The sequence below is a fragment of the Vombatus ursinus genome, unplaced genomic scaffold, assembly GCF_900497805.2.
Source record: "Vombatus ursinus unplaced genomic scaffold, bare-nosed wombat genome assembly UNPS02014798.1, whole genome shotgun sequence".
In the NCBI taxonomy this organism is placed as follows: Eukaryota; Metazoa; Chordata; class Mammalia; order Diprotodontia; family Vombatidae; genus Vombatus; species Vombatus ursinus.
In genome coordinates, this window is record NW_020954576.1 from 39,481,348 (window position 1) to 39,503,735 (window position 22,388).

Consider the following 22,388-nt stretch of genomic DNA (forward strand, 5'->3'; position numbering starts at 1 on the left):
GGAGGATTATCCTGAAAAGATTTAAAGTACAAAATTGGGGAGAGGGCACTCATGACAGATAGTCGTGTTTTTTTCAGTGAAATATTAGGCAAATTAGTGAAGGATGTCCTTGTTGAGAGAGAAGGGGAAAGTGGTGGTGATGACAGGGGCCTGATAAAGCTAGAAGTAGGCTTTAGAGAGAGAAGAGAGTCTCCAGATACAGTGACTGGCACGCATCAGTGAGCTCCCAGTTGAGAATGGATAGGTAGACCCAATCAGCATGGGTAAAAGGCTTCCTCTAGTAGTGCTCAAGTATAAACAAGAGAGAAGAAGGAAGATGTCAGAAATAATCCAGGGTTAAGATTTGCAAAGGGATAAATAGCAGTAAGGCAATAAGGTGTTCATGTACAGTTAAAAGTTGAACTTTTTAACTAAAGTGTCAAGATTTTGAACTGAGGAAAGTAAGGCCATATTAAGAGTAATGCCCCAGGAAAGCATGAAGTGGTACAGTGACTACAGGAGGCAGTAGAGATAAAGAGTAAGTTTAGGAGAAGTGAGGGTCAAGAGAGCTTATGGTCAAATAAAGGAATGCCAGTATTATAGACTGTGGACATGGAACATTTATGAGTGACAAGTAGATCAAAGATACCTAACTATTTGCGGTTGATGTGGAGTAATGGTGCAGACTGTATGAGTTGAATAGCCTAATGACCAAGAAAAAAAGGGTACTTAGGAAATATCAACATGTAAGCTTAAGTCCTTAAGTGTAAGGACAGAAACTGGAGTGGGGAGGACTGTGAGCTAGGTCATGAATTCCTCAAAAAAAGGGGGAAGGATGACCTGGGGGACAGCAGATAACAGCCATCAGGATCTGGATAAGGTGATGATATAAAGAAGGCAAGACAACTGAGTGAAAACGAGAGAGAGAGAGAGAGAAAAAGAGAGAGAGAGAAAAGAGAGAGACATGAAAATGACACTGAGGAGCAAGAAGCACGCCTATTTCCCCTTCTGGCCCAGTGGGTCGAAGAACATGAGATTCTATTCTGCTTAAAATTAATATTAATGAATTTGTTATATGCACTGTCAATTAAATATTATTAATTAATATAGGCAGCTAGGTGGTATAATTGATAAGGGTGCTGGACCTGCAGTAGGAAAGACCCAAGTTCAAATCCTGCTTCAAATAGTCACTTGCTGTGTGACCCTTAGAAAATCACTTAACTTCTCTCAACCTCAGTTTCCTCACCTGTAAAATGGGGATAACATCACCTATTTCCCAGTGATGCTGTGAGAATCAAATGAAAATATTTGTAAAGCACTATGTAAACCTGAAGGCACTAAATAAATGTTGGCTATTATGATCATCATTAATATTAGCAACCTAAGGTAAAAATCTTACATATCAAATCTGATACCTTCTTCCATGTTTATTATAAACCTCATTACAAAAATATAGTATTTGATGTCTTTTAAATAAGCCCGTGATTATCTTTATCAGCATTAACAAATCCTTCTGATTCAAATCCTGCTGTACCCAAACATGAAGGTACAGAACAGTACCAGCTTTCCTTCAGTAATTTGCTATAAATGCAAAATCTGTAATTTGATGTAAAATTTGTTGAGTTCTATGAAAATTCAATGAAAATACTACTTTAGATAATTTACGTTCAGTTTTCTCTCAGAAAGATAGCTATTATTGTTCAAACTTTGATGTTCCGGGAAAACCTCTAATTCCTTTCATAAAGCATTTATTTCTGAAATTTCCAGCCAGGATAATATTAGGAAAAAAATCATATATTAGAGCTTACCATCATTTTACTAAAAAAAGTAAATAAATAAAAACATCATCACGCTGAAGGTTTTGTTTGTTTCATGGAGTTTCTTGGAAGAACCTTCTCAAGTTTTCAACAGTACCTCCAAGAGAGGTAGAGTAGCTGGAGGGATTGGGCCTTCAAGACAGGAAGCCCTCCACTCAAGTCCTACACCTGATATATTCTGGCTAGGTGACCCACAGCAAGTCAAGTTTCTCAGTGCTCAAGGCCAGAAAAAAGATGCTGACCTGCACTGCTAGCTTGAATTTCTTCACCTTGAATTTCCCTCTACCAGTGCAATCAGAGGTACAGTCCTTTCCCCTCTTGGCCATAGTAAAATTTGCATCCTTTAAGAAAAGGAATAAATCTGAAGTCTCTGGGAGAAGATATATTGAAGACGTCTTTTTCTTTGTGTCCAAAGACTTAATACGGGCTTTTCCATAGGCACAGGAACTAGAGCTTGATTTCAGTGGTACGGGGAACCCAGAAAAGGAAATGCCCTCTAGCAATGCAGGTTTGGCACCGTCATACTTTTCAATACAAAATAAAACTTCTTTACCTAGAGAGAAAAGTCATTTATTTCAGCTTCCTCTAAGACAGCCTAACAAATTAATATTCTGGACTTAATTTTTCTGTTAACTAACTTTAATTTTATTAACTAAAAGCTGGGGCAAGCTTCCATAAGTTTAGTATGGCTTTAAAGAAAAACACAGGAATTATATACATTAAAAGTCAGAAAGACCAAACACTACTTAAATATATACTTAAAATATAGTTTTAACTTACTGGTAGCAATTTTTAATTTTTCTGTTCTTTAAATCTAAACATTGTAAAATTCATTAAATCTAAATATAAAATCACAAATTGCTTAAGTTTACAGTTATAATATTAACACTAAAGTAAAATACAAATTCCCATGAATATCAATATTGCCTAGCTAACTGTATACATTAACCTGAACAGTTTAATGTTGAATCTTGAAAATAAAAACTTATCACTAAATTAACATCAGTGATTTTTTAATACTTCAGAGAATAGTATAATGAAAACAGCACTAGGTTGAGAATTAAAAGGCACACAGGTTTAATGCTAGAAGGAATTTTAGAGGTGATCTGATCTAACCCTTTCACCTTATAGGCCAGGAAACTCAAACTGGGAAGTATTAAGCGACTTGCCTAAAGTTACACAGCTAATAAATATCAGAAGCAAGATTCAAACCCAGGTCTTCCAGGTTCTCAGTCTAGTATAGATTTACTATACTACTGTGAGTCCTTCAAATCTCTCTCTGAAATCCTGGCTGTGCTTATTCCCACCTGGGAAACTTTGGGACCTGATTTCCTCATTTTTAAAATGAAGAGACTGAACTACACATATGATTTCTAAGGTTCCTTCCAGCTCTATATTTTGTGACCTTCTCTATGAAATCTTACATGACCAAATGGTTAAGAAGTAATACCTCTATATGTTGAAGCAACTGAAAAATCTTCTTTTTATCTATCACAAGATATAATTCTTTCTTTTGGTTATACAATAATGAATGAATATTTGATTTGATTAGACAGCATTGGGCCTTTCATCATAATATGTACATCAGAAGATGGCAGAGTAAAAGCAGTGACTTGCCTGAGCACTCTCCCAAACCCCTCCAAATACCTATAAAAAATGGCTCTAAACAAATTCTAAACCAGCAGAACCCACAAAAAGACAGAGTGAAATAAATTTATAGCCCAAGACAGCCTGGATGGTTGATTGGAAAGGTACATTGTACCAAATGGGGAGAGAAGCGCAGTTTGGCGTGGGCACGCAGGCAAGGCAGGCCTCAGAGGACTGAATCACTGGCAGCTGTGGCAGCTTCCAGACTTCTCAACCCACGAACACCAAAGACAACTTAGAAGGTCAGTAGGAAAAATCTGTGACTGCAGTGAGAGAGAGAAGCTCGAGACCCAGAAGTAGTCCCCCAATTCAGTCCCGGGGCGGCGGCTGCTTCTGGAGTTTCCAGTCCGCAGACTGAGGGGGAATTGAGTGGCGGATCAGAGGAGGATTGCAGGGATCTCTCTGCTGGTGCAGGATTCTCTTGTTTTGCCTAGGCTTGGATCTGGGTCACAGTTCTGGGTGGCAGTCTTGGGGCAAGGAGGAGTGCTGGCGTGGGGGAGCTTGTAGTGGTGGTGGAGAGGAAATCCTCCTCACAATTCCAAGGCATTAAAGAGTGCTTGTGGTCACTCACAGACCAGAGCACAGGCCAGGAAAGGAGTAAACACCTCGCCCCTTATCATACCATCTTGGAAGAACTGAAAATTTACAGGTACCTAGAAGTATCTCTGAAAACAGCTGCACAAAAACCCTGAAGCTTGGGACAGTATATTCTCCACACTGGAAGCAGACCCCTACCTTAACAAAGAGTTTGAAACTCAAGTAATTGGCTCTGATCATGAATAACAAAGATCCAAAAAAAGAATCAGACCACAGAATCTTTCTTTGGTAGCAAAGAAGATCAAAACATACAACCAGAAGAAGACAACAAAGTCAAAGCTCCTACATCCAAAGCCTCCAAGAAAAATATGAATCAGTCCCAGGCCATGGAAGAGCTCAAAAAGGAGTTTGAGAAACAAGTAAGAGAAGTAGAGGAAAAACTGGGAAGAGAAATGAGAGTGGTGCAAGAAAATCACAAAAAACAAGGCAACAGCTTGCTAAAGGAGATCCAAAAAAATACGGAAGAAAATAACACCTTAAAAAATAGCCTAACCCAAATAGCAAAAGAGGTCCAAAAAACCAACAGGAGAAGACTGTCCTAAAAAGCAAAATTGGCCAAATAGAAAAGGAAGTCCAAAAGCTTACTGAAGAAAATACCTCCTTAAAAATTAGAATGGAGCAATTGGAAGCTAGTGACTTTATGAGAAAGACACTATAAAACAAATCCAAAAGAATGAAAAAATAGAAAACAATGTGAAATATCTTATTGGAAAAGCAACAGACCTGGAAAATAGATCCAGGAGAGAGAATGTAAAAATTATTGGACTATCTCAAAGCCATGATCAAAAAAGAAAGCCTAAACATAATACGTACATTACAATACTTCTGTTGGAACAATGATCATCTCTCCCCTAACGAAGGTGAGTAAGCTGAAAGTCCAAAACTCTTTTCTATTGCTTGTGCTTATTCCTGCATTCATGTTCATATGTGCGCATATAAATTCTCATAAGAATTTTTGAATACTTTTTCCTTGAAACAGGCTCTTGTTTTTCTTCTGATGAGATACATTTCTTTGGATGGGCCCACTTTGCTCTCCAAATCCAGAGTGCTGGGGTACATAAAATTATTTTTATTCTTTGAAAGTCTATAAAATAAAAACTCCCATTTATATTCTACTTTATGGCTTACAAAGTACTTGCCTCACAACTAGCCTGTGAGAAGATCAAATTAATGTTACCTTGAGTTTCTACTATATTGATTTCTACTGTATTGATTCTATATTATATTGATTTCATATTGTAATTGATTCTGTATCTGTTTAAGTCCCCTTTCTATGCCCTTGAGTTGAGCTCAGGAATTCAGATGTCCATCTGAGTTAGTTTAAAGTTATAATTTTTTAAAAATTTGTTATCTCTCATACCAGTAGCCCCTGAGATACTTCTAGGACATCTGTTATCTTTAAGCCTCACAAGTTAACTTGGTACCAACCCCAAAAGATCTGCAGTCTGTCCTTGCCTGCCCTTGTGAAATAAAGGGAGTGCTTATCTCTTCCAAGAAGACAGTAAGTTTGGTAGTTTTGATCCTCTAGCAAAGATTACAAGATGCAGATGGGTCCCATAAAACAATTAACATTCTTTAATTGTCAGAGAGGGGCATGATTAGCCTCACCTGAATGCCAGCATGCCTTTCTTAGTATAGCCAATGGTAATGTTCCATGCCTCCCCAAACCCCTTCTTTGTTATGTGTCAATAAAGAGGGTCCCCTCCTTCTCATCGGGGTCACTGGCTTTACTGAGATTGCCAGGCTAACATGCCTTGTTAACAGTTTATGTGTCTAACTTTGAAAAATAAACAAAACAAAAAACAAAAAAAAAAAGACTAATTTTGCTCAGAGCCATGTACCTCAGTTTACTTTTATTAATTTTATTTGCCACACCTGTAAGGTAAATAGTACAAATATTATTATCTACATTTTACAATGATGAATCTGAGATTCTTAGAGGACAACTAACTTGTCCATGGTCACACAAGTAATAAGAATTAAAGTTAGGATTCAAATCAAGGGAGAATTCCTGACTCTAAGATTCTATTACTTCATACTACCTTACCTACATAAAAGGAGAGATTTTTCACTGGGAACAATATCACTTTATACAGGCCTAATATGAAAAGACCATAATCTGAGGTGGATGGAGATAATAAAAGATAGTAAGAGGGTGAAACCTCTCAACTCTTATTTTGTTTTTGAATTCTCTTGAAACTGAAGGCCAGAAACAACACTGATTAGCAGGAAGTAAAAATTCAAGAGACATAAAAGACACAGCCCAGCAGCACATAGTTTCCCTCAGTTAATTCGAAGTCACCAGGCCTGGACAAACTACATCTGAGAGTACTAAAAGAACTGGCAGAAGTGATTTCTGAGTAACTGTTCATGATGTGGAAGACTAGAGAACAGGAGAAGTGCTCCAGATTGGAAGGGGAAAAATAATGTCCCAATTTTTCTAGGAGTGACATCTCCAAACCACAGAACAGTTGATTTTGCCTTTTATTCTTGGCCGAATTCTAGAATACATTACTAAGGAAATAATACATGAGCACTTAGAAAGAAAACAATGATTACTGAAAACCAGCAGAGCTTCATTGCCTTTTCAGGAAAAGGTAACTGAACTAGTAGACCAGGAGAAGATGTAAACAAATCATACTTATGTATCAGCAAAACATCTGACAAAACTTTTCACACCGTTCTTATGAATGAGAAAGCTATAAGATAAATAACAATACAATTAGGTGGGTTTGGAACTAGTTGAATGACAGGACCAAGAGAATAGCTATCGATGAGACAATATCACTTTGGAGAGTAATCTCTAATGGAGTGCTCCAGAGATCCTTTCTTGGCTTTGGGACATTTTGATATTTTTTCCCAGTGACTGGAATAAGTAGGTCAATAAGCATTTATTAGGCACTTACCAAGTACCAGGCACTGTGCTAAGCATCCAGGCTTAAAGACAGGAGTCATGTGGAGATAATATGCAAACAACTGCGTAAAAACAACATCTAAGAGGTAAAATGGAGGCAATCTCAAAGGGAAGGTACTAACAGTGAAGGAGAACAGAACTTGCAGGATTTGAGTTGAGACTTAAACGAAGTCAGGAGGCAGAGATGAAAAGAGGGCATTCTGGAATGTGCTCCCTCATCACAATGAAAAGTCGTGAGGGAAGGAGATGAAATGTCCTATGCAAGGAATCAGCAAGCAAGCTAGTGTCCCTGGATGGTAGAATTCATGGAGGACAGTAAAGTGAAAGAGGACTGCAGTGGTAACAAGGAACCAGGTTGTAATGGGCTTTTATTTAAAAGCCAAACAGAGGTTCTTAGATTTGAATCTGAAGGAAATAGAGAAACACTAGATTTTATTGAGTAAGAGAAGGACATGAGCAGACTCACACATTGGGAAGATCACTTTAGCAGCTGGGGCAAGGACAGATTGGTGTGTGAAGAGATGTGAAACAAGGAGAACAAGCAGGTTATTGCAATAGTCCAGATGTGAGGTAGGAGGGCCTGAACCAGGTAGTAACTATGCCAGAGAAGAGAAGGGAACCCATGGTGACTCCTGAAAACACCAAGTAAGATAGTCTAGAAGAGAATAGTCTTTGGGGACACCCATGGTTAGCTGGTACAACCTGGATCAAGATACGGCAAAGGAGACTGAGGTGCTGTCAGACAGGTAGAAGGAGAACTAGGCAAGGGAGAGTAGTGTCACAAAAACCTAGAGGGAAGAGACTATCAAAGAGAATAGAGTGGCCAACAGTGTCAAAAGCTGCAGAGAAGGCAAGAAGGCTGAAGATTGGGGGTGGGGAGAGAGCGGGAACCACTACATCTGTCAAATAAGAGATCACTGGCAACTTTGATGAAACCAGTTTCATTTGAATGATAAAGTCAGAAACCAGTCTGCAAAGAGTTTGAAAAAGAGAAGAGAGGAAGTGGAGGTAAGAGTGTAGATGGCCTTCTCAAGAAGTTTAGCAATAAAAGACAGGAGAGATATAAGACAGCAAGTAGTGGGGATGGACAAATCCAAGTGAGGATTTTAGGTTTTTTTAAGGATGACTGAGATATAGCCGTGATTATGAGCAGCAGGTAAGCAGCCAGTAGACAGAAAGAGAATAAAGACCAGTGAAAGTGTGGGGATGATAGTGGGACAACATGTTGAAGAAGATAAGCTAAAATTGGATCAAAGGTGCATTTGAAGAGGTTTTTCCTTGGTAAAGAGAAGGGCCATGAGAAAGAAAGAGGTGAAAGAGTACATATTGCGAGAAAATATCTGAGTGACAAGAGATGAGCAGGAAGAGAGAAAACAGAGCTCGAGGTGATTAGCTTCAATTTTTCCAGTGAAGTATATGAGGCAAAGTTCTCAACTGAAAGGAAGGAATGGGGAAGCACTACATGAAGTTTGAAGAACAGTAAGAACATTTACAAAAGCCATTGTGGTAAGTGGGACAGTGAATCAATTAGGGAAGATCCAGTTGAGATTATGTAACACAAATTTGTAGTTGACCTAGGCGGCATAGTTTCATGATTTTCTCCAGCAGCACTTGAACAGGACCAAAGGCAGCTGATGATGAAGAAATTTAAGGTGGGCCTTGGCAAGGCATGATCAGCAAAGGGATAAGGAGGTAAGGAGTCAGAGTCTAGAAGATAGTGTAGAGTTGAACAGGCTCACCAAGGAGTTGAGATAGGGAAGAGAAAAGAGGGTAGCCATTGAAGAAGGGATAGCCTTGAAAAGAACTAAGGAGTGGAAGGTATGGACAATGAAGAACAGGGTTAGGAGTTATAAGGCAAAAGAAAGGATAGAGAAAGGAAAGATTGTAATAAGGGAACTTCAGCTTCACAGAAGAGAACAAAAAAAGGAAGTTCAGAGAGAAGAACAGATAAGCAGAACAATTTTGAAAGTGACATATAGAATACATATACATATATACATACATATATAGCAAGTATTTTTAAAATGGAGATTCATAGTTTCATATAAAATCTTTTTGTGTCCTGTTGCTTATATGGAAATATCCTTTATTTGTGTTTAAGTTCAGAATAAATATTTTTTAAAAAAAGAACACATATTGTGAGTAAAATTGTACTGACTAAATATTATAAATTTTAAAATATAAATTCTATAAATAGGCAGTTAGGTTATGAAATGGATAGAGCAATGGACTTGGAGTCAGAAAGATCTGAGTTTAAATCTGGCCTCAGAAACTTACTAGCTGTGGGACCCTGGGCAGATCATTTAACATGTTTCTTCATCTGTAACATAGGGATAATAGTACCTAACTCTCAGAGTTGTTGTGAGGATAAAATGAGAAAATACTTGTAAAGTGTTTTGCAAATCTTAGAAGTGCTATATAAATGCTAGTATTTTTATATTGATCTTTTCACCCACAAATACATAAACATGATATTATTACTTTATGGTGCCATCTTTGAATATGAATGAGTAGATACAACGTAGGATTTACATTCCAAATACTGACACTACCTAGATCAGAGAAGTATTATGAGAAACTGATTTTGTAAACCTTGAAACACTATTTAAAGGTGAGTTATTATTATCAAGATCAGTAATAATTAAGAGCCTTGTATATACAAAGCCCTGTGTAAGGCATTAAGGAACACACAAAGTTTAGCTAATTTTCCCTAATACAATTTACAGTCTAATGAGAAGATAAGACACAAATGTAATAAAGATAATATAAGATATTACATGACACAATAATGAGCAGGTTGATGAGAAATAAAGTACTAGGTGAGATCCAAAGAAGAAGGTCATTAACCATTAGTAGGATTAGAGGAGGTTTCATTGGAGAAAGTAAAGATGTGTGACTTAATAGGAAGTTCTCTTTTTTCAAATAAGGAGTGTTTGCTGATATTTTTCAACTTCATAATAATAAAAAGGAAATTTTAAAAGATAATAGGATTTCAACAAGTGAAGCAATATCAGAAGACATTCCAGGCAGGTGAAACAGGGTGAGCAATGAGCCCAGAGGTGAGAGAGTACAGGAAATGTTGGGAGGGACAGAGAGTAGTCCAGTTCCAAACTTGGGCACAATCAAATTAAACTTTTATTAATTTACATGAATGGAAAAGAGGAATGGTAAAGATAAGCCAAAATAATGACTAATCTCAAAGTCACTTCTATTTGGCTTCCATATACACTTTATGTTTTTCTAATTGTGTTTCTATAAATAATTAAAATCAACTTGTATTTCTTGAAATAAATAAGCTTTTTTCCCCCTGGAGGTGGATATATTTGAAAGAGGAGATGGTGGGAGAAAGGGAAGGAAGGGAGGAAGGAAGAAAGGAATTTAGCAGACCATCCCCCTAAGTGCCAAGGATAAAAACACAAGCAAAAAGAAAGACAGTCCCTATCTTCAAGAAATTTCCATTCTAATGGGGAAAGACAACATAGATTTTTAGGTCTACAGAAAGTCAGGACCAGAACCAGGAGGAAATAAAGGTGGGTCACCCTAGGCCCTTCCACAAAATGGAAGTTCTAGAAGGAACTCACTAATGGGAGAAGGGGTGGAATGTGTGTATGGGGGGGGGTGTGGCAAGGGCAGGCCTTGAATAGGGTTATTCCAGGATGAGTAGGCTATGGGGGTGGCCACTTGGAGGTGGCCAAAAGAAACCAGTAGATATTTACCATAAATAGCAAAAAAATGCAAACTACATGGAAGCCCACCAGTTGAATACTGAACAAACTGTGAATACGTATATGTTCTGTATATGAATGTAACACTATATTATTGCACCATACAAAATAGTGGATATAGGGAATTCAGAGAAACTTAGAAAGACTTGTATGAACTGAAGCACTGCAAAGAAAGTAGAGCCCAGAGAACAATACACACCATATCTACAATAATATAAATTAAAATAGCAATAAAAGGACAACCAAACTCAGATTAATCTCAATGACCAATCTTTGTTCAGAGGAAAAGATGATAAAACACTTTTTCCTGGTGGGGGAATACAGGTCCACGGCTTTGCATATGTAGGCAGATAGAGTAACAGTCTCAGTCAGGTTTTGCCTATTTTATTTAGTCAAAAAGAAGAGGGCAGTAGGGTAGGGGAATATATTGTAAATAAATATACTATAAAATGAATATAAAAAATGTATTAGCAAAACACATATGTGTGCATACACACACACAGATACACATATATACACACACACATAAGTATATGTATATATGTATTTGCCACAGATAAGCCACAAAGTGAATAATCCACAAATAGGTAATGGAAGAGTGACTATAATTACATTCATCTTGGTGACCTTGTTCTAAATCATTATGGATTACCACTATGCAAGTTATTTTGTTCCACACCAGAGGTGGCTGTATTTTGCTATCAGATGACATGACCTCTAATTCAATAATGACTGTAATGCACTGGTATTCTCAGATAAAAGCTGTCTATAATGTCTGAACAAAGGTGAATTAGTTATCCAATTCACACACGCAATTAACTCTCTTAACACCTAAGAGACCATGGAGCCCCTTCTGAATTTACTATTAATACTGCATATGGAGGTCTTCCCTCCATCTGTAGTTATTCTGTGTTACACTTCATAATAAGCAATATTAATAGTTTATTACCCCTATGAAAAATCTTGCATTGGTTATCACAAGAGATCTCATTGCAGAATGAAACCTTCATTGAAAAAATGTACCTTATTTCAAATGTTATACCTATTAGAAAAGAAAAAAGCTTCTTATTCCCAGTAAGGTAAGTAAGGAAAAAACCATCACGCAAGATTAGAAACTAGTAGGTTATCCTTTGGCTATTTTATGAAGACTTCTCAAGAATAAATATTTATTAGATATATTTAAATTTGTATTCTGCATTCATTTACCAAAAAAAAAAGGAGAATAATTACTTATACTATGGTGTTAAAGGGCAAAAAAAAAATCAAAACATAATTATTTTTATTTGCCACCTGTTCCCTCTACCAAAAGCTGAAATTTCATAAAGAGTTAGAAGGCAAAACAATGTGCTTCTGCTTTGAACCCATATGTGACGCCACTGGCTGTATTAATAAAAATCTAGATCAGAATAACTAGGTAATGTCAAGTGTTAGGCAAATATCCTTGCCTTTTAAAACACAGAGGTAATTAATTAATTCTTTGGGGAATGCTTTTCATTTTAGCCACCTAACATTAATATATACCTTCTTGGCAAAGATGAGAGAACAAAATAAAATGTCAAAAATCAAACCTGGCTCTCTTAGCATTAACTTAAATTAATGTTTCTCTTTGGCTCTATCTGTTCCTGTGGAAAATAAGTGGTAAAGTATTTTTAAGGTTATTACTACAGTTTGAACAAGATCTTCTATTCATCTGGGTTTTTCATCCCTCTTTAATAACTCCCATCATAGGAAGGCAAGACCTCTTCTGTTTCTGTGCTGTAAGAAAAACCAAAACACAACTGGTAGGTAAGGTCAATGTAAGGGGGATGTTTATATTAGCATGAATGGAAGGCTAAGTGGTTGATATTCTTTACTGTGCAAACAATATAAACCATAGACCAACCTTCTGCATGCTGCAGAACAAGAAACACAGACTCCTCAGAGATGATGTACTTGTGCAGACACACCATGTTGGGCACACAGCGGGGGATGATGGTCTTTCTGTTCCTGCTGTACTCACTGCTTTTCCTTAGACCCTGACAGAGAACAAAAAGGTCAGTTGTACCCTCAGCTGCCTTTCGAGCCTGCTGTGCTCTGTGTTTATCAACCAAACTAATCTATCCGAGTTACTCTAGGCTTCAGAGAAACCACTCATCTGCTGCTCTATGCCCCTCAGTCCCTGGAGGCTCTGCTGATGGCATCTGGCATGAATCCAGAGAACAGAAGATGGCACAAAGCTGCCATTAAAATCAATTACGTGGGTCAGTGTTTTTATTAGAGTCTCTCTCAAACTAAGTCATCAGGATGACACTCTGAGTTATTTCCCTATGACCTTTTCTTAAATTTTATTTTATGTATATACTTATATATGTGTATTTAAAACAAAAGACATTGTTACATCAATCCAAATTCTAGAGACAAAAGAGGGACTCCCAGACCAGGCTGGTGAATTTCAAATTCTATTCTTTGCAGAATCAATGAGTATTCTCCAAGGGAACAATTAAGTATTTTCCAAGAATAAGGTGTGTCCATTTTCTGAGGTCACACCCTGAATAAAAACTGCTTAGGAAACCTTCTGCAACAAGCAAAGCATGTTTTCTCAAATAAATGTTTTCAGTATTTGTCAGTATGACCTGCGGTACTGATAAGCCAAAAAGGAAGTAGCTAGAAAAGGAAATAAAAAGTTAATCTATTCAATTTCTAGATGCAATGGAAATGCTTAAATGAAATATATTTTTAGAGATGCACTGTCACAATCCATTTCAAATACCACTTCTAAATTACAAATGGAAGGTTTTCTTAACCATGCCTTTGGTTATAAATTCAGGTAAAAATAGAATAAAAATTGAATTTACAGTGTAGGCATCAAAAAAATGAACTGAGGGTCAGAGCTATAGATAACATGCTCCCAAACAACTACAGGAAAGATTTTTAAAATATAAATTTTATTTCAGCTTTCATTTGCAAAAAAAGGTGTTCATACTCATACACACACACACAAACACACAAATACATACAAGCAAAGAAAAAGAAAAATGAGCAAACAAGATTTTTTTTAAATGGTTCTAAATTACTGTTGGTTTATAAATTTCAATTTTCTACCAATTGTTAACCCCACCCCCAAAGGTTGTTCATAGTGACTGCAACACAGTCATACCCACATTATCCTTATTCTCATGGAAGTTCTTCTTTTACCCCCTTTTCTGAGTATATGGTATTAATTTATTATCTTTCAATGCAGGGTTGTGGTCAATGTATATATTGTTCTTTTGGTTCTGCTTTCTTCATTCAGAATCATTTCATATATCTTCCTGTATTCCTCATAATTTTTATATCTGTCATTTCTTATGGCCTCCAAATATTCTGTTTCAATACATAATTTATTATAGGAACAATCTAAACTGCAACATACTTGGGCCATTAAGAATTACATTCGTGATCACAGATTAAATTTTGTATGGTCCTCACAAATAGGAAAGGTGGCCTCAAAGCCAGGAAGACCTGGGTCAAGTCCTGCTTCTGACATATATTGGCTGATTTGTAATACTAGCCAAGTCATTTTACTCGTTAGGGTACTAGAGAATTCAAAGAAGCTAAATTTCAGAAAAGGGGCTGACCTGCACTGGAAGAGGGAATTTTCTCACCTAGAAGATCCCTCCACCAATTAGCCACAGATCCAGTCCCAATCCTACGCCTTATCCCTTCACAAATCCTGTATAAATAATTGTTTCCATGGAAAGAAATAAGGAAAGGAAAATCTATGAGTTAAAACTACATACTGTATTCTGTTCATTGAATATAGTATTACATAAGTATCATTTAACTTTGATTCTGCAGCTCAACCAATAGGATCAATCTACAGACTAGAATATTCGATCAAAGCTAGTAGATGAATTTCAATAGAACTAAATGTAATGTTTTATGTTTGGATTCAAAAAACTCAACTGAGCAAGTCAGAGGGAGTATAATTAAACAGTAGTTTGCCTGAAAAAATATCTAAGTGTTTAAGTGAGCAACTTCAAGATGACTGAACAGTGTGATATGGCAAGTCAAAAACATTTACCAATTATAAGCTACATATTGTCCTGGACCAGGAGAAACAGGGCCTCTATACTCTTCCTGTCTCATATCACATCAGGAGTATTATGTTTACTTCTGATTTTCATAGTTTATAAAAGACATTGGTAAGCTAGAGGAAAATCAAAACGGTGATGTGCCATTTTGTTGAGAAATGTTGGAGGGACAACGAAAATATATAAGAAAAAAGAACAGCAGAGACGTGATAGTTGTCTCCAAGCATTTAAAAGACTGTCATATGGTAGAAGAAAGAGATTTATTCTACTTTCATCCAGAGGGTAGAACTAGAAGTAATGTATAAAAGTCTTAGGGAGACAAATGGAGACTTGATGTCTGGAATCATTTCCCAACAATTAGGGTCATCCCAAAGCAGAAAGAATTACCTCAAGAGGTAGCAGATTCCCTATACCCCAAGTGGAGGTCTTTAAGAAATGTTAGGATGGCTACTTGTTGGGAAAATTGTAGAGAGGATTCTTCTTCAGATACAGGTTGGATCTGGTGGTCCTCTGAGGTTCCTTCCAAATGTGTGGCACTGTGCCCTACTCTCACATAAAATTAGGTACAGATAATATCTAGTTATCTAGAGGGAGGGTGTTAAAAATAAACTACAAAAAGGAAAACAAATGCAGAAAACAAATAAAAGTACACAAAATACCCAGTGTATAAAAAACTAAAACTTTTTCTTTCTGAAGCATTTCTTCCCTTCAATTTTTTAATTCAGAAAAATGCATTAATTCTACTTACTTTTAAAATGAATGTCTGTTGCGTCCTTGTGTCCATTACAAGTAAAACCTACAAAAGGGGTTATTAAAACAAATTAGTATTTCCTTTAATAAGATAAAATATCACTGAACAGGATTTTCAAAAAACAGCCAGAAAAGATATGGTTAAATTCTGAATAGCCACGCTAGCCTAATAGCCCACATATCATAAGATAAGCCTATGAAAAAATGCTTTTGTTTTGGCCCCACTAAGGATACATTACAAGTTTTAATATATGTCAGGTACATTACTATACTGTCTAGGACTGTTTTTTAACTTTCATGAGTAAATTTTTAAAAATCAGTTTTAAACAGGATTTTTCTTCTCTTCCATACAGCATCTGATGATGAACTGATTTAAGCAATCACAGAAAATATTCAAGTTTTTTTTGTTTTCTTTTTAAATTTTATTTATTTTTTTTTACATTACAATTAGAGACAGCTCCACCCCGTGAGAGGTCCCTTATATCAAATAAGACAATTAAGCAAAACTAACACAACAATCACTTCATCCAAAAGTGTATTCAATATTCCACATCTATAGCACCTTCCAATTTTTGCATGTTTATGCAAAAATGCATGCAACGTTTCATATCTACAGCACTTCTCTATTTTTAATTGCTTTTCAATGAACAGAAATGTATTTTCTCTCCCTCCCAGTCCTACCTTATTGGGAAAAGTAAGAAAGAAAGAGAGAGAGAGAGAGAGAGAGAGAGAGAGAGAGAGAGAGAGAAGAAAAATAAATTCCTTGTAATACATATACATAGTCAAATAAAATAAATTCCCTCAATAACTCTATGTATAGACATACATATGTATATATATGTATGTATGAATGTGTGTATGTGTGCATGTATGTGTTTACATATGTATGTATGTCTCATTATGTACCCTTAATCACTGTCAGGAGGTTAATACTTAATAAATTGAATAAATAAATTTATTCAATACTTCATCAAATAATGACTTGCTAGAAATTTAAAACCTAAGAGTTGGAAGTCTTCTTGAATTTCATGTAATCAAATCTCCTATCCTTTACATGAATTCCCTTTGCATTATGGTCTTGGCCTATTAAATGCTACTCTTTGGGTTCGTGAAAAATGATTTCTAGACTCAGAGCTTCCATTCCCAGCCCTCTTCTATCAAAGTCCTTTAGAAGGACATTACAGATAATGAGATTGTATTGAATCTTCTTATCCTGGTGAGACCCCAAACCCAAGCCTGAATTGATTTTATCAAAGGTAAGGAAGCTCCAAGCTCCATTGTGTTCTGCTCAGGCCTGGGTGGAGAAAGATTCTTCTGCCTAGATAGCCCAAGGCTGGGAGTGGTCTGGAATGGTTGGGGGGGGGGGGGGGGGGGGATCTGATAGAAGAGATATTTCCTCTATCAGGAAGTAGGGTGGTATCAGCCTCTGTTGAAAAGGTACATAAACTGGGCACCACAAGTCCCAAATGGAGCCAGTTCTGGATTGTAACTTCCATGCAATGCATGTCGCCAGCTTGAGAGAAATTAAAATGTGGACACCTAACCTAAATCATTTGTCTCTTTCTTAGAACAAACTCTGTGAAAGGTTGACAGGTAGTATGTTAGGTACCACCTAGGGTCTAATTTCTGGATTTAATTTTTAATTTCTCATCTATGAATGAGCATAATTCTAGGGATATATCTTCAATTTAAAATTTTACATGGTAATGACTATAAATTAAGAAGAATGATTTTGTGAATGGCTTACTACTTTATTTTTCAAATTTCTATAACTCTCAGTAATTCAAATGTAGAATGTTTGAATGTAATCAAGTTTCTAATATATTTAATATTCTAATATAATCAAACAAGTATCACCTGAAATGGAACATGTGATGGGAAAATTGGGGGAAAGGAGAATGAAGGAGGGTGATGAGGAAGAGTCAGCGAATGGATGAGAACAGGGTAGCACGAATGAGAAGTAGGGAAATTACATACCTTGTTAATTTTTGTATTTTTTGGAGAAAAAAATAACAGCCTTCTGAGCAAAGAATTCCTATAAAAATATTAAGTTTTGAAGAAGACAATGCCAGCTACCCTCAGGCAACTAAATTAAACCAATTGTTAATAATAGTCACTTAGTCAACAAATACCTAATGACTGTCTATGTGCATAACACTATGAAAGATACAAAGAAATATGAGACAAGGTCCGTGCCCTTCAAGACCTTACAATCACCACACAAAGATAATACCATGGATCTAAGACATTCCTGAAGGGGAAAAAAAAAAAAGGTAAAATAATGACACCAAGAAATATATTCTTCAGTGCCAAATGAGTGGTACTGATAAAAAGTGCTGAGTCCAATTAGAAGGAGTTCCAAAGACACAACACAAGGAAAAACAAAATGAGCAAAGGCAAGTAGCAAAACTGAACAAGTATTTACATATAAATTAATAATAATAATAATAATGTGACTGGGACACAAGGTTTGTTTTGGGATATAATGAGGTTGGCAAGATAGACTCGGCCCATATTACAGAGGTCATGAACATCCAGCTAAAGCATCTGGACTATCAAAGGAGGTAACTGTAGGAGATTTTAGGAAAGAGTAAGTAATAAGTTAAAACGGTATTTTAGGAAAATTAATTTGGCTATGGAAAACAAAACAGACTAGGGGCAGGGATAACTTAGAAAGTTATTACAATAATGTAGGTGCAAAGTCATAGTGTAGCATCAGCGGAAATGAAGAGAAAGTGATGAATGCAAAAGATTTTACAAAGAGAAAAAAACAGGACTTTAATCAATTGAAAGGGGATAGGGCAAGGGAGAGGAAAAGTCAAATATGACATCAAAGTTCTGAGTTTATGTAATTAGGAAAATAAAAATAGAATTATAATTGACAGAAACAGGAAAACTGCAAAGGGGTCCAGTTTAGGGAAGGAGAGGCAGAGATAATGAGCTTGGTCTTAGACATAAGTTTGAAGTAAAATGATAATATATCATTAAGATCATGATAATATAATCATCTAATAGGCAACTGGAAGTAAATGAATGGAGCTCAGGAAGACATCCGAACTAGAAGGAATAACTGACAGCCATCTGCTAAGGAAAAACTTGAGGTCACTGTGGATGAGCTCAGTAAGGCAGAAAGCATAGAGAGAAGAGTAGAAACTGCTAAGTAAAAAGGCAGCTAAGTTGAGCAGTTACAGGAAGAAATGAGAATTTATAGCAACTGGAGGAAAAAATAGGTCAAGCAACAAAAATTTAAGGTAGCTGGGAATCACATCTGTGATTCCCCAACAGCTACCCTCATCACTAGTTGTGATCTTCTAAAGCATGCTAGAGACATAACCTACAAAATGAGACTAACTGTTTACAAATCTTGGGTCACAAAAAGTCAGGATCCAAAGGGACCCTGGAAATTATTTAGTCTAATACCCTCATTTTATAGGGGAGGAAAGAGGCCTAGAGAGTTTAAATGACTTGCCCAAGGTCACATAGTAAATGTCAGAGTTTAGATTTGAGGCCAGGACTCCTTACTTGAAGTCCATTGTTCTTTCAAGCATACACCTTCCTCTGAGCTAGAAAGACACCCAGAAGGCTAAACAGAATATTAAATAACTTTCAGCTGGTGATGATAGCAGGTAATGTCTCTTAAATATTATTTATTTTGTTTTTTTAAATCATTTCACCTCTCTAAGTCATTCACCACAATAGTGTAGCCACCTTAGATAAAATAAATTTCAATCCCATTACACATTATTTCATTTGACTAAAATGAAAATTTACTTGGCATCCTACTTAGGTAATTATAGGGAAAAAAAGGTATTTTCTACCAGAAATCTGTTAATTAAATGAAGAGAATATGGCTGTACAAATCGGGAATGAGATCATTTTGCTGGCCTCATTTAGCCACACAGGATAAAAACTCGCAAAATTAAGATATATAAAAATGTCTAAGAAATACTCATTTGTTTACATTCACTTTCTTCTCCTACCAAGTTTGTTTGTAACCAGACTGTTCACATTGAGGCAATAAACACAAGAACATATGTGATTTTTTTTAAATGTGCCCTTTGACTGTCAATTTCTCCCAAACAGGTGTTGGCTAAATGATTATAAATTGGCCTCTGGATACACCTCTTCAACTGAGCCATACAGGGTTGGTGATAATATAATTAGACCTAAAAACATCAGGCTGGTGAATGCTTTCCATCTGTTTGGCAATAATGTTTAGTTAACAATAGTCTTTAAAAGAAGCACCTTCAACTTCCATTCTTAAAGTTATTGATAGGGCCATTCTTAACACACCAGCACTCTTGCTAACAAGAGCTTTAGGCACTTTAAAATTATTAGCCACACAGCTGTATACAGAGAGGAACGACTGCATTTAACATCTGTATCTTTGCAAATTTACATGCATCAACCTCATTTAAAGTCATTTCTTAATGAACGGTGCTATGGATCTATATTAATATTAGAGTTGCATGCACAAAGATCATAAGGAGCCAAACATTTTTTTAATGCCAACAGTAGGCCAATCTGTAATGAAGCTGTCAGCATAAAGGACGGAATAATAGCTTCTTTAACCCTCAAACAGAATTTGTTCATTTGAGGACTAGAACACACCAATTTAAAAACTGCTCATGGGTTTGCTCACCTTTATAAAGACAAAAATCTAATCTGGTACTAATTTGATACAATTGTCTTTCCAATAAAAGGCTCCTAAAGCCATCTTTTATTTCATGATAAAACAAGTGCTATAACTAAAACTGTCATGAAATAATTACCTTTGATAGCTTACCTTATTGCAAGAACACAATTAATGTATTTCTCGCTTTCATTTTTTACACTTCCTTATCAGCACTATATTAGCATATGCTCTAACAGACAAGATTACTGCATCTTCACCCTATGGTAACATATAGAACGACTGCTAACTACAAGAAAAAAAAGCAGACAACCTATCCCTCCAGGGCTAGCTTCATCAGTTCTTTAATTACAATACCACAATGAGACTAGAAGCTGCTCTTTTATAAAAGTAAAGGGTGAAAGCCTCAAATGATAATAGAACTGGGTCTTTTAGTTAACTATCTAGAGGACCCAAGATGGCCTACTCTCTACTTAGATACCACCACTGCAAGGATTTGGGGGAGGGGAAAGAGAAAAGGAAGAGGAATAATGCACGACAGTAATTAAAAAGCATGTGGGTTTTTTCTTTTTTCTTTTGTTTTTTTAAAGCAGATTTAGAAAATAGAAAAGAAACCCAATATCATATGGAAACCTTGGACACAAACCCAAAAAAAGGTAATAGAGAGGCTGAGACACTTTCTTCAGTGATGCTATTTCTTGTATGATCTTATAAGTTTCGCTTAAATTACTGTTACAAGAAATACACGGGGTTCCAAAAATAACCACAATAATAAATCCTAAATAGAGAAAGATCACTTCAGCAATTTGATATAATATTTGTCTGTACTACTGGATTGGTTACTTTATAAATTTCCAAAAAAGCTCAATAAAAATCAGAGAAGGCTTTAAGGAAAAAACCACAAGGGCAGATGTCAGGTAATATAGCAGACAGCGGAGCTACAGTGCTACTTGTTCATTTTTATGTCATTTGTTGGAAGGAGCCCATAAGAGGCCTCAACTAAGCACATTCCATTATGGACAAATCACACTTGTCTATGTGTAACAGAAAGGAATAAGTCAGTACACAAAAGGGGAGAGAGAGGGTGAGAGAGAGAGAGAGAGAGAGAGAGAGAGAGAGAGAGAGAAGGTACAAGTTGCATTTGGCAAAAAGACTGCTTTTCTCAACTCAGGTACAAACGAGTAAGATTACACCCGTACAATTGTGTCTTTCAAATATACTCAGAACTTGGTTGATAAGAATAACCTCTTCTTGGCAATGTTACAGAGGCTGGTAATGCTATACTGCTGCAGGAGTGAAATGGTTTTGAACAAATTCCTCATACAAAGCACTTTTTTCTGTTTATCAGGGACAGCAATTTTCTTCATCTAAAACCACATGTTCAGGATCAAATGTTACTTGTGTTTAATGTCAGAAACTTGGTCCTCCTTGAATACTTCTATATCTATCTGTCTATACTTCCTCTGAACAAATAAGATTATAGCTCTGTATGACCAAGGAGTTTCCTTTTCAAAAGTTCTAGTCCCAGAAAATAACAAACCTATTGGGTGACCTTCGACATTATTAGTTCTCTCTTCTGGGAACCGATTTTCTCCTTTGGCAAAGGAAGACCAACAGCATTTCATCTCCTATTGCCCAGTAGCTCCAACAGCAAGGGATATTGAGAGGTAGCTGTTAGTCCATGAGAAGGAGCAGCATCACGAGCATCAGCATGAGCAGACTGTGTAGAGGCACTTGTCTCATGTTATGCCATGGAACCAATCTGTTCTTGGCTATCACATGCTCATAAAAGCTATTTCAGGGATGAGGAATGAGGCATGAAGTGGAATGACTGTACGTGGTCATTTTATAACACTTAGGTACTATCATCCAATCCCCTCAGCATCCATTTTCAGAAGGGACACAAAGTGCAACAGCAGGGATGTTTAGGATTTGTAGTGAAATGACTAAACTCCCTTTTAAAAACCTAATGATGCTATGTCTATGCTAGAAGAGCCTTCAACGTGTTGCACCATAAGGAGTCACAAGGGTGCTTTGCTTCAGGAACTGACTGGCCCAAAGGATTCATAAAACTAGTTGAAACTGTGGCCCACTACATCCCCCTTCTTAGAACCTTCTCACCCCACCCCCAACAAAGCAAATGATGTCTCTGAGGAAGGTTTGGCTCTTCAAACTCCTAGGACTACATGCTAAAATAGAGAATGAATAAGGAGCCAAGATTGTCAAGCCGTGTGTGTGTGTGTGTGTGTGTGTGTGTGTGTGTGTGTGTGTGTG

At 36.5% G+C, this 22,388-nt stretch overlaps 1 protein-coding gene across 7 annotated transcripts in view; it reads right to left on the reverse strand.

The window, feature by feature from the left end:
* Positions 1–22,388, reverse strand: part of RPS6KC1 (ribosomal protein S6 kinase C1) — a 200,562-nt gene that overhangs the window by 50,328 nt on the left and 127,846 nt on the right. For all 7 annotated transcript variants that reach the window (XR_003569901.1, XR_003569902.1, XM_027871046.1 and 4 more), the window contains 2 exons: positions 15,480–15,527; positions 12,562–12,694 (listed from right to left, as the gene is read on the reverse strand). Coding sequence is in view for 5 of the 7 variants with exons in the window: in XM_027871046.1 (XP_027726847.1) it covers positions 12,562–12,694; positions 15,480–15,527 (181 nt within the window). In the remaining 2 variants the exon portion in view is untranslated. The remainder of the gene's footprint in view (positions 1–12,561; positions 12,695–15,479; positions 15,528–22,388) is intronic.